Source organism: Nymphaea colorata, chromosome 5 (genome assembly GCF_008831285.2).
Source record: "Nymphaea colorata isolate Beijing-Zhang1983 chromosome 5, ASM883128v2, whole genome shotgun sequence".
In the NCBI taxonomy this organism is placed as follows: Eukaryota; Viridiplantae; Streptophyta; class Magnoliopsida; order Nymphaeales; family Nymphaeaceae; genus Nymphaea; species Nymphaea colorata.
In genome coordinates, this window is record NC_045142.1 from 26,063,866 (window position 1) to 26,081,771 (window position 17,906).

Below are 17,906 nucleotides of genomic sequence, written 5' to 3' on the forward strand. Positions count from 1 at the left end.
GGTGGCGATCCCCACGTCAAAATCATTGGCATAATTAATGGACGCGGCATGACGTCCAAAACTATGTGAGCGAAATAACGGTATTCTCATGCATGTCTAAATCAGATTTATGAAGACGAAAATTAAGTTGGTCACATGTTGCGACTAGCTAGATAAAGTAGGCGGAATGTGTGCATGTTGAAAATTTTCAAGCATCGATCTAAGTTGGTCACCTAAAAGGTTAGCTACCAGTATCTTAGACGTGCAAGTAACCTACACAGACATTGGTCGCCCAGGTTGAACTATTGCCAATGTTGGTATCCTACATATATATAACAATTGATAGTCTTTCTAGAGACATGCCATAAAACTAGAATGATATTAGTTTTTTATTTTTAGCCATCGAACTGTGACAAATTTCAATTATATATATATATATATATATATATATCCAATCCTGCCAAATGCCGATTCACAATGGCTAAAATTTGAACAGTTTGTAGTAACAGCAGTCAATACATCAGCATCTCTTTCATTTCTTGTAGAGGACAGTTTAGTTAGTCGATAGGAAGGGAATTTGTGAGTCCAAAACCAGATATTGTCATCTCTAGTTTTAGGACTTGATTTTAAATTCTTTCTTCTCTTAAGATCAACGAACAAGAAGAAAAAGATGGGGAAAAAAAATGAAGGGTGTGTGAGAGCAAGTGTTTTTCTTTTGAATCTTGTTCTTACTAGCGTCGGGTTTAGTCCATCAAAGGACTGCCATGACCCGCCTCTTATTAAGGCATCAACTCAAAGAAGGCGTACAAGTTACCTCCACTGAACCCACACATTGAAGAAGAGCCCACTTTTGAACTGCTTCAAATTAATATGTTCACATGGTAACACCATTCACTCACAGATTCTGAGACGTAGCCGATCGAGGCAGCAATACCACTGGATATATAACCGCACTACACGGGTTAGGTCCATATCCAAATGCTTTGGACGTTTGGGACCAAGTTAAACATTTTCAGACCGTCCGGATTTGGATCGGGCATCAGTTTCTCTTGCCCAATTTGATTCTCCCTTCAGCATGTAGTGTTATGAACAACAAACAAAACAACACTCGGTCGCACACTCAAGAAAAGGTTAGAAGCAACAAAGAAGAAGACAATGATTTACGTGGTTCGGAGCAATAATCTCCTACGTCCACGGTCGCACAAATTTCTTGTATTCTCTCTCAGATGAACAAACAGAACAACCCACAGAAGCGGCGACCATCCTCTAAACATAAGGATTAGGGCAAACCCGCATTTATAAAAAATGACATATATGCCCTCTAAACATAAGGATTAAGGCAAACCCTCAGTTGGATCTCCGATATTGCATATGAGTGTTCAGTATGGATCAACATACACCAACATTCACCCATCTTGGTGAAGCTTGCATATCCTATCCACTTTACCTCAGATCTTCTTGTTCCGAGCATGTATAAAAGCTTTATCGGGTCATGCTTGTCTCAAGTTTGCATACCTTGAAATTAACTAGTATTAATTTTTTGGAATAGAATATCTTGATTATTATAAAAGAAAATTTTTGTTATTGAGGCTCAATTGAAGAGTCGCCAGAAAAAGAGGATCTTTACTGACGTTTCTATTATGCAAGCTTGAACATCAGAGAAAAGGATGTCACAGAAGTTTTCAACGATGAAAAAGCAAGCGTCAGTGGAGATGCTGGTAGATGAAAAAACGTTAGACCTATTAAAAAAAGCAGAGAAGTGTGAAGTTAGTTACAGTGTGCTTGTTTAATTGATATATCTCATGAAATTAAATACGAAATATATCCTCATATGATAAGGTAGACATTATCATGCGATCTCTTCTTGGTTTAAATAAAATTAAAACTTTCCCCACAGAACGAGGGTATCCTCTTCGAGCACAGGATAAGTGCACGTCCTTTTCAATTTTGTCGAGAAAAACACGTTACTTATTCTATTCGCTACCATCCAAAGAGTGACATAACGTGCCAACAAACAAAAATAATGAAACGGAAGATACAAATTAAAAAAAAAAATTAAAGAGAGTATTAGACAAGCTTAGAAAATCATAAGAATTCGGTATACTTTTTCCAGATCCTGCACGTCGAGTACAATACTTCGAAGCACATAGCTTATGTATTGTGTGGAAAGGACAAGCTAGCTAAGTACAGAGAGGCTAACCGCCTCTTAGCAACAGATGAATAAATAAATGAAGAGTATCGTGGCTTAATGCAAAAACCTAAAAGGAAAACTACAGAAAATGTTCAAACTCTTAACTAAGCGCTCCTTAGCTTTTGAAATAACGCTTCTGGTTCAAACAAAAGTTCATCACGCTGTGAATGGCACGCCTGTCTTCGGCAGCCAACTGCTTCCTTGTACGAAATTGGAAACTGTGAAGCGGCTAGCATCGCTAGCGCCCATTAGATGGAAGCCGGCCCACGTCACCCTGCCGCCGGTGGCCGCCCCCGGGCCACTGTTGCTGTACTCGCCGTAGTACAGGGTGCTGAGAGCAAAAGTGCCGGACCAAGGAGCCCAACCAGCAGGGTCTATCAGGCTGCCAAGGTTAGATTGCATTACTACGGTCCTCGAGTACTGCCTCCATGGCCTGCCCAGATAAGTCTTAGCACCCCCCAGTGCGGATGCAGCCAAGATGTTACAGTTGATGATGGAGGTGCCCGTGTTCTCGTTGGGGTCGCTTCTCCCTTGAGCCGTGACTGTGTTGAACTGCCCTGAAGACGGCTGCCTGACGTACATGTTGCAGTTTTGGAAGACGACGGCCGCATCGCCAAAGATGAAGTCCACGGTGCCGTAGATGTTGCAGTCCCTGAAGAACTGACGCATGGAGTAGGTGTAAAGAGTGTCTTGGTACCCTTCGAAGCTGCACTGGTAGAAAGTGGAGAGGTCGGCACCGCTTCTCATGGCGACTGCCTGTTGCTTGGCAGCCCCGGCCGTGTTCTGAACCGTGATTCCGGTTGCCACGAAACCATCACCAAGCACAGCTGTGACAATGGCAGGATTTGATCATATCAAAACACTGCTTATTATATGCCTACCAAATTAATCATGGTGCAACGTTCTTTGTAGCCTATATTTAGCAAATTCGGGAGAAAAATTCACCTAGGGTTGCAGAATTGAAGGTGGTATATCCGTCTACGACGTTACGGTTGCCGGTGATGACGGTCTTGCCCATTCCGTCGCCGACCATCATTATGTACTTCTTGGTCTTGGGTATGGTGACGTATTCCTGGTACACTCCTGCCTTCACGTTGATCACATAATAACCGTTGCTTCCGTCGTTGGCCGGAGCAGCAGCAATGGCTTCACTGATGGTTCGGTAATTGCCGCTGCCATCCTGAGCCACCACCACGCTGCCCACTGTCTGCAGTGCCATCCTCCTTCCGGCGGCGAAATGGAAGATGTTCCGATTCACCCAGGCGGGTGCACCATCGCTGCCTACTCTCAGGTCGTCCAGCAGCTTCCTGCCAGGGTCGACGGCCTTCCTGTGCCTGAATGCCCAGGAGTTTGTGAGCATGGCGAGCGACACGCTGTATAGCTGGGACCCATTCATCAGCGGAGCATACAACTTATGGCCGCGCTGCAAGAAGGACGCCTGGGTGAGGGCATCCAAGCAAGTCCGCTGGTTGGTGACGATGCCGCTCATGAGGGTATGGACCAGGTCTGCCTGGTCTTGGGCGAGGCTGGTGGAGTCGCAGGAGTCGAGGGTGGAGAGGGAGTTAACCAAGAAATCGGTAGTGAGTTCGGAGAGCAGCAGGCAATCTTCGAGAGCCGCTGCCGCTCGTGGGGTGAGGGCGGCCTTATCTCTTATGGTCTCGTTTATGAGGGAAGAGAAGGTGGCTGACTGCTGTAAGGACTTCTTGATGAGGTACCGGCCGTAGCCGTAGAAGTTGGATAGGGATTCACTAGGCAAGAGGGACTGACAGAAGGAAGGATCGGTGGTGAAGGTGCAGGCATGGTCTGGAGTGACGGGGCCAGGAGCACTGAAGTTTTGAGAGATAGAGGAAGGGAAGAAGAGTGTGAGGGTGAGGAAGAGGAGGGGGATGAAATTCATGGTCGAGGTCGTTGCAGGGGGCACCATCTTGATTGGTGTTTTAGCTTGCGACGCCTTTAGCTATCCAAAGCTCTTGTATTGGTGATATGGGATGGTGAGAACTGAGAAGGCGCTCCTATATATAAACGATCTGCATGTCATGGCAGGCGGACGTTGGCGCTGCCAACTTGAAGATTTTAGTCTGACCAGTAGCAGTCCACAATAATTCAATAGTCAAAATCCCAATTTTGAATAATCAGTCAAAAGATCCTCTCTCTCTCTCTCTCTCTCTCTGAGGTCGTAATCCAAGTGCATGAAGGTAAACGGCCATGGAGGCACCAGGAAAGTAGGGCTTTTGAACGTGAATCAGTTCCCACGGAAAGAGTTGGAGAGGAAATTTCCCCAAACAACCACTTTCTACGACCATGCTGGAAATCTGACTTGCTATTGATAGTCAACCATCCAAATCTGATTATTAGTTCGAGTCGTTAATGTGGTGCTGCAGATGCGATTTGGAGAGTTATCGATCCGATCATCGGCCTGCCGACTCCCGAGGTTATGCCTCCTTTTATTAAGGAAAAAATCAATGAACAAAGAATGAAGGTAGAAAATTATATATTGGGAGAGATATCGACATTAGTGGGTTGTTTGTGCTGGTTCATTTGATCCCTCCAATTATATAGATACTGCTTTTCTTCAAGATCAATCAATTGAAATTTTGTTAACTATATATTTAGTGTCCCATAAACAAAAATTTTTAGCTCAAACTCCTGGCGTTATCTTTAATTCATATGGAAAAATAGCATAATATGAAAAAAAGTTTGATATAAGGCATTACGTAAACAAGTATTTATGTGTACTTGAAGTGCTTCTTTAAAATAAGTTGCATTTATATTTTGGCACCGGATAACACTTTTCTTGACTAGCTAGAGTTCTTTTCTTCATCTTGCTTTCTTGTTGGTAACCAAACCACATTTTGGGTAGTTGCAATTTAGTAAAGGAATCAAATTCTTGGACCACCCTTGATCGAATATGACTGTCAACATGAATTATTGATCAGGTGCCTCAGTACCCATAATTGAATTCTTATATATATATATATATATATATATATGTGTGTGTGTGTGTGTGTGTGTGGCTGGTTTCAAACTTTTAATAGTTTATTGAGTATATATTTTGTAAGAAAATCACATGAATACTTTTGTTATTCAGTGAGTTAGCAAAACATTTTACACATTGTCGAAATACAGACTTTGTTAGCTCACCATTTTTCTCAACGCACATGTTTGGGACGGCATTGATAAAGGTCAGTTCAACGATATTTGGAAGTGACAAATGCATGCTGAGAATATGTATATTAATTTAAAGAAATCAATAAAGTTACGAAAAATGTTCCATCACGGCTCTCTCTCCCCCTCTCTGGGGGCGCCTTGTCATTTTTCAGATGCCAAACGCACGTGAAATTTATACGTATGCGGTTAATAGGCGGCTATGTCGCAATAAAATCAATAAAAATATCAAACGATGCAAAGGATGTTGAATTTAAAGTGAAGTTTCCTTTGCTGATGAAAATGACGTTATAATAGTCATGAACGACCAAGACTGGAGACTGGATGACGTTTATGCAAAAAGAGTAATACCTCAATATAAAGGTAAATAAAAAAAAAGGCGAAAATAAGTACTTATAAAATGACAAAAATATTCCTGTGAACTCATGCAGTGACTTGTGCGGTGTTCTGGACATGTGCGACCCGTTTGACCCGGGACACTCACCACCCTGTCTATATTTGCGACACTTTTATGTATGTAGAAGCAGACCAAAAAAAGTTAATGTTTGGAGAAGTACTCTTATCTTCCGATCTCATCCAATACAGATCTGTATATCGATCCAATTCGAAGATTCAGCCCGATTCTAACCTTGTTACGTGTAAAGATGGTGCCCGTAGCAGGCCAATGTTACTAACTTGGGTTCATTAATCGATTCGTTCATCAAAACCATACAGACAATTGTCCCAATTGTATTCGGACCGTGGTTTTTTCTTTTGTTTTTTTCAATAGGATCAAATCAGAATATTGGTTAAAATTTAGAAAACAAAAATTGTGTGTTTGGCAACGATCGTCACGTCAAAATCAAGCTGTTCTTGCTTTTCCACGGCCCCACCATAAACAAAAAATTCAAGTCATCTCAGGAATCCCTTTAATTTCCTTAGAATATTAATTTTAATGAACTAGTCAAGCTGATAATCTCTCTCTCTCTTTCACATATATATATATATATACATGACGTCCAAAACTATGTGAGAGAACGAATGGTATTCTCATGCATGGCTAAACTAGATTTATGAGGAAGAAAATTAAGTTGGTCACATGTTGCGACTAGCAAGATAAAGTTGGCGGAATGGGATTGGGATTAGATGTTGAAGATTTTCAAGCATCGATCGAAGTAGTTGGTCACCTAAAAGGGTTAGTTACCAGTATCTTAGACGTGCAAGTAACCTACACAGACATTGATCGCCCAGCTTCAACTGTTGCCAACGTTGATCATAGCACTTCAGACTTTCGGCTTTCTGCACATAACGACTGATAGTCTTTACGGAGATATACGATAAAATTGCAACAAAATATTGGCGTAGTTTATGTGACAGATTTTAATTATCTTATACGGCGATTCAATCCTGCTAAATGGTGGATGTTCTGAATGGCTAAAATATAAACAGGTTCTACTAAAATCAGTCGCTACATTAACATCTCTTTCATATGTACACAACATGTCAGATGCTCGCGTCCCTGTCAGCTTTCTTGCAGAGGACAGTTTAGTTAATGGATTGGAGTTGGAGGGGATGAATAATAAATAATATTAGTGAGTCCAAACCAGATGCTGTTCCCCCGTCCTTTTGTGGTCGCAAATCTCAGCTTTAGCAGCGGTCTTGAGCAACCACTAATGGAACGCAGTCGCCAGATTCTTGAGTAGTTCCTATCGAATCCTGTCAAGTCTTCCAATTCTGATTCTGCCAAGAGTCAATCCCACGAATTTAGGACTTGATTTTGAATTCTCTTTTTCCCGTAAGATCTATCAACAAGAAGAAAAAACGGGGAAAAGAAATGAAGGGTATGAGTAGAAGTGCAAGAGATATTTTAAACTCATTCACCATATACATATAGTACAAGGAATGAGTAAAACCAATTTTGGTGGATCAGATTTTCGAGGTGCTCGTCTTTTCAACCATCTACTTACTAGCACTGGGTTCAGTCCATCTTCAGGCACCAATTTGGACCCAATGGACTTTGGCATGCTGGGTTTGAATACTCAGCCGCCGTTTGGTTTGAACCCAAAGAAGGCCATAGGCAATCCCAAACGTGCAAGTTACTTCCACCCAAGTCACGCATTGAAGAGTCCACTTTTGAACTGCTTCAAATTAAGATGTTCACATAGTGACACTATTCCGTCACACATTCCTGCATGCATAACGACGATTATGTTCCTACTCGAGACGTAGCTGGATTACGGCACCACACGGGTTACATCTATATCCATAAGCCTTAGACGCTCTGTGTTGGTGTATGGAACTTGTTTCATACTGGACACTCATATGACATATTGTAAGGGCATATATGTCATTTTGTACAAATGCGGGTTTGCCCTAATCCTTATGTTTAGAGGATGGCCGCCGCTTCTGTGGGTGTGTCTATGTGTTTATCAGAGAGAGAGAATACAATAAATCTCTACGACCGTGGACGTAGGAGATTATTACTCCGAACCACGTAAATCATTGTCTTCTTCCTTGTTGCTTCTAACCTCCTCTTGAGTGTGCGACAGAGTGTTGTTTTGTATCTTGTTCCTAATACTCTGGACCCAGTTAAAAAAATTTCTGACAGTGCGGACTCGCATCGGGCGTCAGTTTCTCATGCTCGGTTTGTATTCCCTCTCCAGTGTGTAGATCTTGTCAAACTCTTTTTTTTTTACATTCCATTGTGGTGACGCTTTCATAATTTTGAATTTAACTTGTATGAATTTTTTTAATAGATTTTCCAGATTAATTTTTTACACAATTGTTGTGTTGATGCTCAATTGGAGTTCTCACATAGAGAAAGGGTCTCTACTGACGTTTCTATTGATGCAAGCTCGAACGTCAGAGAAAAGGATGTCACTGATGCTATTTTCATGTCAAAAAATAAAAGGAAAATGTCACGGAAGGAAGGTAGTCGGCGAATATTATAATCTGCATTTTTATACATGCGATTAATTAGAAATTGAATCTGAAAGACAAGAATATGAGATGTTACATACGTGAATGGTAATGTACACATTTTCTTGATGTTTCTTTCTGAGTCAATCAAAACAAAACAAAAAAAAAAATCCAACAAAACGGCTGCTCTTGCATGAATTTTTTTTATTAGATTGTCCAGATTAATTTTTTACACAATTGTTGTGTTGAAGCTCAATTTATGCAAGATCGAACGTCAGAGAAAAGGATGTCACTTATGCTGTTTTCATGTGAAAAAAGTAAGAGAAGAAAAATGTCACGGAAGGTACTGGACGAATACTCTAATATGCATTTTTGTGCATGCGATTAATTAGAAATCGAATCTGAAAAGCAAGAATATGACATGTTTCATACGTGCATGGCAAAGTACACATTTTCATGATGTTTCTTTCTGAGTCGATTAAAATAAAAAAAAAAAAATCCAACAAAACGGCTGCTTGTCACGGGCATCCACTTCGAGCTCAAGGTAAGTGCACGTCCCTTTCAATTTGACGCCGGAGAAAAATCTCGCTTACATTATTCGCTACCATCCGAAGAATGACAATTAAACAAAAATAAGGGAACGGAAATACAAACTTTAATATATTCAAGCAGGAATTAGACAAACTAAAAAAATAAGAACCAGAACTTTCTTATATACTTTGTCAAGATCCAGAATGTGTAGTACAATATTTAGAAGCCCATCGCTTATGTAGTTATGTACCATGCGGAAAGAGCAAGCTACCTAGATTTAGGAAGGCCAACTGCCTCTTAGATACAGATGAATAAATAAATGAAGAGTATTATGGCTTAATGAAAGACTCTAAAATGAAAAGAACTAGAGATGTTGACACTCTAACTAAACACTCCTTTGCCTGTAAATCTCGGGCTCAAACAAAAATTAATCACTTTGTGAAAGGCACGCCTGTCTTCGGCAGCCAATTGCCTCCTTGTACGAAATTGGAAACAGTGAAGCGGCTAGCATCGCTTGCGCCCATCAGATGGAAGCCGGCCCACGTCACCCTGCCACCTGTGGCCGCGCCTGGGCCGCTGTTGCTGTACTCGCCATAGTACAGAGTGCTGAGAGCAAAAGTGCCGGACCAAGGAGCCCAACCAGCAGGGTCTATCAGGCTACCGAGGTTAGATTGCATCACCACCGTCCTCGAGTACTGCCTCCATGGCCTGCCCAGATAAGTCTTAGCACCGCCGAGAGCAGAAGCAGCCAAGATGTTACAGTTGATGATGGAGGTGCCCGTGTTCTCGTTGGGGTCACTCCTCCCTTGAGCCGTGACCGTGTTGAACTGCCCTGAAGACGGCTGCCTGACGTACATGTTGCAGCCTTGGAAGACCACGGCTGCGTCGCCAAAGATGAAGTCCACGGTGCCGTAGATGTTGCAGTTTCTGAAAAACTGACGCATGGAGTATGTGTAGAGAGTGTCTTGGTACCCTTCAAAGCTGCACTGGTAGAAAGTGGAGAGGTCGGCGCCGCTTCTCATGGCGACCGCCTGCTGTTTGGCAGCTCCGGCCGTGTTCCTAACCGTGATTCCGGTTGCCACGAAACCGTCACCAAGTACAGCTGCGAAAATAGCAAGACATGGTCATGTAAAAAATATTGTTTATTGTAAATCCGCCAAATTAATCAAGGTTCAAAGCACTTGGTAGAATATTTTTAGTTGGTTGAGGACAAAATTCTCACCTAGGGTTGCGGAATTGAAGGTGGTATATCCGTCGACTACGTTACGGTTACCGGTGATGATGGTCTTGCCCATTCCGTCGCCGACCATCATTATGTACTTCTTGGTCTTGGGTATGGTAACGTATTCCTGGTAGACTCCTGCCTTCACGTTGATCACATAGTAACCCTTGCTCCCGTCGTTGGCCGGAGCAGCAGCAATGGCTTCACTGATGGTGCGGTAGTTGCCGCTGCCATCCTGAGCCACCACCACGCTGCCCACTGTCTGCAGCGCCATCCTCCTTCCGGCGGCGAAATGGAAGATATTCCGGTTCACCCAATGAGGGGCACCATCGCTGCCGACTCTCAGGTCGTCCAGCAGCTTCCTGCCAGGGTCGACGGCCTTCTTGTGCTTGAATGCCCAGGAGTTGGTGAGCATGGCCAGCGAGACACTGTAGAGCTGAGACCCATTCATCAGCGGAGCATACAGCTTATGGCCGCGTTGCAAGAAGGACGCCTGGGTGAGGGCATCCAAGCAAGTGCGCTGGTTGGTGACGATGCCGCTCATGAGGGTATGGACCAGGTCTGCCTGGTTTTCGGCCAGGGTGGTGGAGTCGCAAGAGTCGAGGGTGGAGAGGGAGTTAACCAAGAAATCAGTGGTGAGTTCGGAGAGAAGCAGGCAATCTTCGAGAGCTGCTGCCGCTCGTGGGGTGAGGGCTGCCTTATCTCTTATGGTCTCGTTTATGAGGGAAGAGAAGGTGGCTGACTGCTGTAAGGACTTCTTTATGAGGTACTGGCCGTAGCCATAGAAGTTGGAGAGGGATTCACTCGGCAAGAGGGACTGACAGAAGGAAGGATCGGTAGTGAAGGTGCAGGCGTGGTCCGGAGTGACAGGGGCGGCAGCAGTGAAGTTTTGAGACGTGGAGGTAGGGAAGAGGAGGGTGAGGGTGAAGAAGAGTGGGATGAAGAACGTGGTGAAGGCTGCTGCAGAGCTCCCCATCTTGTTTGGTGTTTCAGTATGGTGATGTCTCTACCAAGCTATGGCTCTTGTCCTGGTGAGATGGGATGCTGAGAAGGCGCATCCGTTTGTTATATATAGATACACGATCTGCATGTCGGCCAAGCGTTGGCGCGGCCAACTTGCAGGTTGAATTCAATTGTCAAAATCTCTTTGGGATGTGCGGTCAAATGATCCTCTCTCTCTCTCTCTTCCCCTGTTCGCATGAGTTATATTAAGCTGCAACGTTGCAGCTTCTAATGCACTTCCTTGGTCGTCGAGGAAAGAAGACATAAGGTTTTAGAAAGTTAAGCAGTATGGATTTTCCGTGGGAAAGAGTGGGAGAGGAAGTTGTCCCCAAACGCCCACTTCCCTCGGCCAAGCGTGAAATATTGACTCTCCAGTAGTCAACACTAATAATATGTTGATCTCTGATTTATTGTGGCAGTCGTCAACCAGCTGCTGGGCCGCCGAATAAGGGGATCTGTACGCGTCTATTAATAGCTTATATGTGAAGCAAATATACTAAATTATTCGAATGGACGTGGAAGTTTATATAAAAGCATACGCACAAAAGTTTAATATAAAGCCAAGCGTAAAAATCTTACGCAGTTCGAGTATCTTGAACAAATAATATATTGTGAGGGAGTCCCCACCAAGTATTGAGGACTCGCTACGCTTTTAGTCATGAAAAAAAGATACTCGGGTGCTCGGTGTGACTTGTGACGTATCTTAGCAAGGTCCTCATCGTTTCTCGGTCCTTTGTCTGGTCGAGTTTTGGGTAGAACTGCACACGAGTGGAGTTAATAGCTGAAGCTTGACTTGGTTCAAAAAAAACTCAACCTCGAGCTCCTTATAACAAGCTCGAGCTTGATTCGACTATGCCAAATCGAGTTCGAACTCAACTCATTTACACGTTAACTCTTGTCATTACTAATTCGTTTAACCTCGTGTAAGTGTTAACTTATGTAACTAGTTTGAATCGTGCAAGCATTTAACTCTCGTAACTTGTAAAAATTTCTTTTTACCCTAAAAGTTAAAACCCATTAACTGGTTTTTATAGTATTATATAGAGTACTGGTTTGCGAGTCGACTTGAGTTTCTGAAACTCGAAACGGACTCGTTTGGCATTTCGGGTATCTTTGTAAGCTCAAAATTGGCCGGTTTTATAAACGAGCCGAGTTTTTTCGAGCGAGTTTTGAGTAGAGGTCGAGTTGGCTCCGGTTGATGTACAGCCTTAGTTTTACGGTCCATCTCGGCACCTGAGTGCACTTTTCTTCCCTAGAATTCTTTTCCTGATCTTTGTTTCCTCGTAGTCGCCTTTTAACAAAGGAAAGCGCATCTCTGGGCCATGTTCGATGAATCCGAATTTCAACATAAACCATTGTTCAGGTGTTTCAGAACCCAAATTTGAATTATTCTTATATTCTGCATGTTCACATACATTTCGTCATTGGTAGAAGCAATTTTGATGTTGTTTTCGTTCAGATTTCCAAATTCAATTTGGCACTTTTTTTTAATCTTTTCAATTGGGAATATTTAATTTATAAGAAAAATCTCTTCAATGATCAAAGACTCGGCTGCCAAAGACACGTGAATTGTGTGGGAAAAATGACGTTATAATGGTCAATAACGGCGAGACGTTTCGGGACCGAGTGCTCACAAAGTAGCTGAACTTGTGGTTCGGGTCATCACCGTGTCGGACCCAAATAGATCCAGACTCAACCCGAACACCTGTCTTTTTCCTCACAAGGAAACAAAGGAGGCTGTGGAATTTTAATTTAAGTAGATGTGAATGTTTGGTGGAAGTGGGACTACTACTCGAGTCCAATGTGATCCAAACTCGCCCTATTCAAATCTGGATCCTGAGTCCGATTTGAAGATTCGGCCCAAGTAAAAATGAGAAGTGTTGCCGGTGGGAGACCAACGTCGCTAGATCGGTCTTATGAATCGGATCCGTTTTAAAGATGATTCGGTGAATTGGTCATACGTATTGGATCCAAACCGTGATCCAAGAGTGAGTCTGGATCTTTCTGTGTTTGGTGGCCATCTCCACGTCAAAATCGAGTTGTTAATCAATGTATCGAGTCTGGATCTTTCTGTATTTGGTGGCCATCTCCATAAAGTCAAGTCGTTCCAAATATATCTTTTTCTCTAGAGAATATTAATCAATGTATCGAATTAGTCGACCTTGGATTTGTGAAGGTGATTCTAGAGTCTTTCCACGGTCACAAATAAATTCGAAACAATAAAGTCAAGTCGTCCCAAATATATATTTTTCCCTAGAGAATATTTACCAAGAGTCTCTCTCTTGGTTATGACCAAGACCTTTCTCTAGAGAATATTAACCAAGACCTTGGATATGTATTTGTGAAGCTGATTCTAGAGTCTCTCTCTCTCTCTCTCTCTCTCTCTATATATATATATATATATATATATATATATAAAAGACAAAATATGTGTTCAAATGCTTAAAAGTAAGTGACCAAGGAATCATTCCGGTTCAAAGGCAGAGTCTGAAATTTTTCATGAGAATGGACGAATTAAAGTTTTTAAATTTTGACATAGACTTTATTTATCAAAATTTTTATATAGGACAAGTAAAATGCTTACCACGCTGTTGGCATCTGAGTCACCACAAACATTTCCAATGAAACTTTTCATGAGCTGGTTTGGGCAGTCGCCTGCACCAGCCCCGTGTATTTCCGCCATGCAATCTTCGTCTGGTTGCGGCTTGAGTTTGTGAAGAGACAACTTAAATTTTGTTGAAAAGACTGATTAACAACCCCAATGTGACTAGATAAAGAGGACGGAATTTCTTTGGAGTTACATGTTGAAAATTTCAAGCATCAAGCTAAGTTGGTCATCTAAAAAGTTAATTGGCAGTTTCTTACACGGGCAATCAATTACCTACCGAGCCGTTGCTTGCCCAAAGTTAATTGGCAGTTTCTTACACGCGCAATCAACTTAAATGTTTTTTTTTATTTTCTAACTTTTTTTGTTACTTTTCTTTTTGTCTGCGCAAAAAAGATTTTTATGAGTTGTGTAATTTACTGGATGCACACTGGCAAACAAAAGAAAAGGCAAAGGGTCGGAATATTTTGGAAATTATTGTGAAATGAGTATGCTTTTTAGTCTTTTCAAGTTTTTGGTTTCTTTTTTTTGTCCTTGTAAACAGTTTTTTAAATTAATCAAGAATAATTTCATCATTAACTATACTGAGCACAAATATTTCATGCACCAATATAATGTACATAAACAGTTTTGCCTGTTTAAGTCAGAAGTATTTTGGTCATCACCCACTTTTTAGTACATGATTTTTTATGCATCCAAACTGATATTTGGGTCTTTTCGGGGCTATAGTGCCAACAAATTAAAAGTTGACCGCTTAAAAATAACGGAAAAGGAAATGCACATTAAGAAAAAATGAAAATCGGGGAATCCACAAAGTAGATGGAAGAAAAAGTAGGAAAATTGGAATCATAACATTGTATATATACCTTTCAAAATTCTGCATATTGAATACAACAATACTTCGTATCACATAGCTTTTGTTCTATGAGTAAGAAACAAACTAAATCTAAGAAGCCTTACAGCCTCTTAACAACAGATAAAAATAAATAAATGAATGAAGAATATCACGGCCTAGTGCAAAAAATCTAAAAACGTGAAAAACAAATGAAGTATATGACACGAAATCATCAACCTCCGAATGGCACGCCCGTCTTCGGTAGCCAATTATTTCCTTGCACGAAATTGGACACGCTGAAGCGGCTAGCATCACTCGCACTCATCAAATGGAACCCAGCCCACTTGACCCTGCCCCCGGTGGCCGCACCCGGACCGCTGTTGCTGTACTCGCCGTAGTACAACGTGCTAAGCGCAAAATTGCCGGACCAAGGAGACCAACCGGCAGGGTTTATGAGGCTGCCGAGATTGGACTGCATGACCACAGTCCTCGAGTATTGCTGCCATGGCCTGCCCAGATACGTCTGTACATTGCCAAGATTAGAAGCAGGCAAGATGTTGCAGTTGATGATGGATGTGCCCGTGTTCTCGTTGGGGTCGCTTCTCCCTTGAGCCGTGACCGTGTTGAACTGCCCGTGATTCGGCAGCCGAACGTAAATGTTGCAGCTTTGGAAAATGACGGCCGCGTCGCCGAATATGAAATCGATGGTGCCGTAGATGTTGCAGTCTCTGAAAAACTGACGCATGGAGAAGGTGTAGAGAGTGTCTTGGTACCCTTCGAAGCTGCACTGGTAGAAAGTGGAGAGGTCGGCGCCATTCGTCATGGCCACCGCCTGTTGCTTGACAGCTCCGGCCGTGTTGCGAACCGTAATTCCCGTTGCCACGAAGCCATCTCCAAAGACAGCTGCGACAGTGGGAGGATTTGATCAGATCAAAACACTCATGGTAAACCTCACACTGTCAAGCAGGCAAAGTAATTCGTAGCAAAAAATTAGTCGGTTTAGATTCAAAAATTCTCACCGAAGGTTGCGGAATTGAAGGTGGTATATCCGTCGACGACGTTACGGTTGCCGGTGATGATGGTCTTACCCATTCCGTCACCGACCATCATTATGTACTTCTTGGTCTTAGGTATGGTGACGTACTCCTGGTACACTCCCGTCTTCACGTTGATCACGTAGTACCCATTGCTTCCGTCGTTGGCTGGAGCAGCAGCAATGGCTTCGCTGATGGTGCGGTAATTGCCGCTGCCATCCTGAGCCACCACCACGCTGCCCACTGTCTGCAGTGCCATCCTCCTTCCAGCGGCGAAATGGAAGATGTTCCGGTTCACCCATCGAGGGGCACCATCGCTACCTACTCTGAGGTCATCCAGCAGCTTCCTGCCAGGGTCGACGGCCTTCCTGCGCTTGAATGCCCAGGAGTTGGTGAGCATGGCCAGCGACACACTGTAGAGCTGAGACCCATTCATCAATGGCGCATACAACTTATGGCCGTGCTGCAAGAAGGACGCCTGGGTGAGGGCATCCAAGCAAGTGCGCTGGTTGGTGACGATGCCACTCATGAGGGTATGGACCAGGTCTGCCTGGTCTTCCGCCAGGCTGGTGGAGTCGCAGGAGTCGAGGGTGGAGAGGGAGTTAACCAAGAAATCAGTGGTGAGTTCGGAGAGAAGCAGGCAATCTTCGAGAGCTGCTGCCGCTCGTGGGGTGAGGGCTGCCTTATCTCTTATGGTCTCGTTTATGAGGGAAGAGAAGGTGGCTGACTGCTGTAAGGACTTCTTGATGAGGTACTGGCCGTAGCCGTAGAAGTTGGATAGGGATTCACTCGGCAAGAGGGACTGACAGAAGGAAGGATCGGTAGTGAAGCTGCAGGCGTGGTCCGGAGTGACAGGTGCGGCAGAAGTGAAGTTTTGAGACATGGTGGTAGGGAAGAGGAGAGTGAGGGTGAAGAAGAGTGGGATGAAGGACATGGTGAAGGCTGTTGCAGAGCTCACCATCTTGATTGGTGTTTCAGTTTGGTGATGTCTCTACCAAGCTATTGCTCTTGTGCTTGTGAGATGGAGTGGTGGGAAGGCACCCGTCTCTCTACGTATTTATGAACGATCTCCATGGCGGCCGGGCGCTGGCGTTGGACAAGAATTCAATAGTGGGAAGCTAACTTGTAGATTCCAGTGTTTCCACTATGGCTTTGGACAAGAATTCACTAGTCAAACTATTTAAATAAGCAGTCAAAACATCCTCTTGCATAGTTTGAATCATAATTCAAGGGTGACTCTAGCTTTTCATAGTCATTCATCCGTCTAACCAAAGCCGCCCGATGCAAGATGATGAATGATTAAGAGGAAAACAATGAATAAATAAATAAAAGACATTTTTTGTCATCTAATGTTAGTTCACACTTTTTTCTCCTTATTTTTTCTCAACAACCCATTTGTTTCACATGAACTTAGATGGCCAGATCACTCTCTATAACAAGAGTTGTCATTCAGTGATTCAAATATAAATATGTACTTGACTTCCAACTAGTTGTATAATGTAAATGGTAAATACAAAAGGGAATCATATATGTTCATTACATCCCTATGTTGGACACAACAGCTGCAGAGCAATAAGTGAGTAGAGATGTCAATTAATCGGATTTGAATAAGATATATAACTTCCTTACTATGTCCACTTTTTACCAAATCTGAATCTGAGTTCACAATCCAAATCCAGTTGTTAGCTTAACATCAAAAATTCAAATCCAACTTTCAACCGCATTACAATGTACTTCAGAATTTCTGGACATTAGCTATAAGACATTTATTTATAGCATCCAAAATAAATCCGATCGAACAATTATTTAAATCTGAAACCTGACTTCTTCAGCCGGTTGTCATTCTGATTTTTTTTAATCGGATATCATTTTTTTAAAAAGGCAAATGGGTGCGGGATTTGATATGCAATCCTGTCTCCAGCCATCGAGTTCCCTCCTTTCTCGAGTTGAGCTTCGTGGTCCGTGTTGGCACCGGACTGCACTTTTTGTTGCCAGTGAGTTCATTTTCTCATCTTGCCTTTCGGGTAGTAAGCTAATTGCCTTCTAGAAAGGGAAGCCATACGTAAATTATCGATGAGGTGTCTCAAACCCAATTTTGAAATCTTATAACCAGCAGATTCGCATTCATCTTCTCGTTGTGAGAAGCAATATATATATATATATATATATATATATATATATATATATATATATAGAGAGAGAGAGAGAGAGAGAGAGAGAGAGAGAGAATAGTAGGTGATGTGAAGGACGTTGAACATAAAAGCGAACTTTTCTTGACTGAGGAAGATGACGTTGTAATGGTAAGAAACGGCCGTACCTGGATGGCGTTTACGGACAACGTGCTGAAGTGGCGGATCTTGTGGTTCGGGCCGTCACTGAGTCGGACTCCCTCGTTCAGACTTGGGTAAGAGTTCAGCCATTAGTTGAGTTAGATTTCACTGCTA

The 17,906-nt window shown here is 42.8% G+C and overlaps 3 protein-coding genes across 3 annotated transcripts; all 3 read right to left on the reverse strand.

Moving 5' to 3' along the window:
* Positions 1–2,081: 2,081 nt before the first annotated feature.
* On the reverse strand, positions 2,082–4,145 carry LOC116253889 (pectinesterase-like). Its single transcript, XM_031628875.1, has 2 exons — positions 3,116–4,145; positions 2,082–2,997 (listed from the first exon to the last, which is right to left on the reverse strand). The coding sequence occupies exons 1-2, from the start codon at positions 4,092–4,094 to the stop codon at positions 2,327–2,329; spliced, it is 1,650 nt and encodes a 549-aa protein (XP_031484735.1). The 5' UTR covers positions 4,095–4,145; the 3' UTR covers positions 2,082–2,326.
* Positions 4,146–8,975: 4,830 nt separating this feature from the next.
* LOC116254656 (pectinesterase-like) lies at positions 8,976–11,009 on the reverse strand. The gene is made up of 2 exons (XM_031630185.2): positions 9,987–11,009; positions 8,976–9,866 (listed from the first exon to the last, which is right to left on the reverse strand). The coding sequence occupies exons 1-2, from the start codon at positions 10,960–10,962 to the stop codon at positions 9,196–9,198; spliced, it is 1,647 nt and encodes a 548-aa protein (XP_031486045.1). The 5' UTR covers positions 10,963–11,009; the 3' UTR covers positions 8,976–9,195.
* Positions 11,010–14,608: 3,599 nt separating this feature from the next.
* LOC116254736 (pectinesterase-like) lies at positions 14,609–16,780 on the reverse strand. The gene is made up of 2 exons (XM_031630285.1): positions 15,448–16,780; positions 14,609–15,331 (listed from the first exon to the last, which is right to left on the reverse strand). Exons 1-2 carry the CDS (start codon positions 16,421–16,423, stop codon positions 14,661–14,663), a joined length of 1,647 nt encoding a protein of 548 aa, XP_031486145.1. The 5' UTR covers positions 16,424–16,780; the 3' UTR covers positions 14,609–14,660.
* Positions 16,781–17,906: the final 1,126 nt, after the last annotated feature.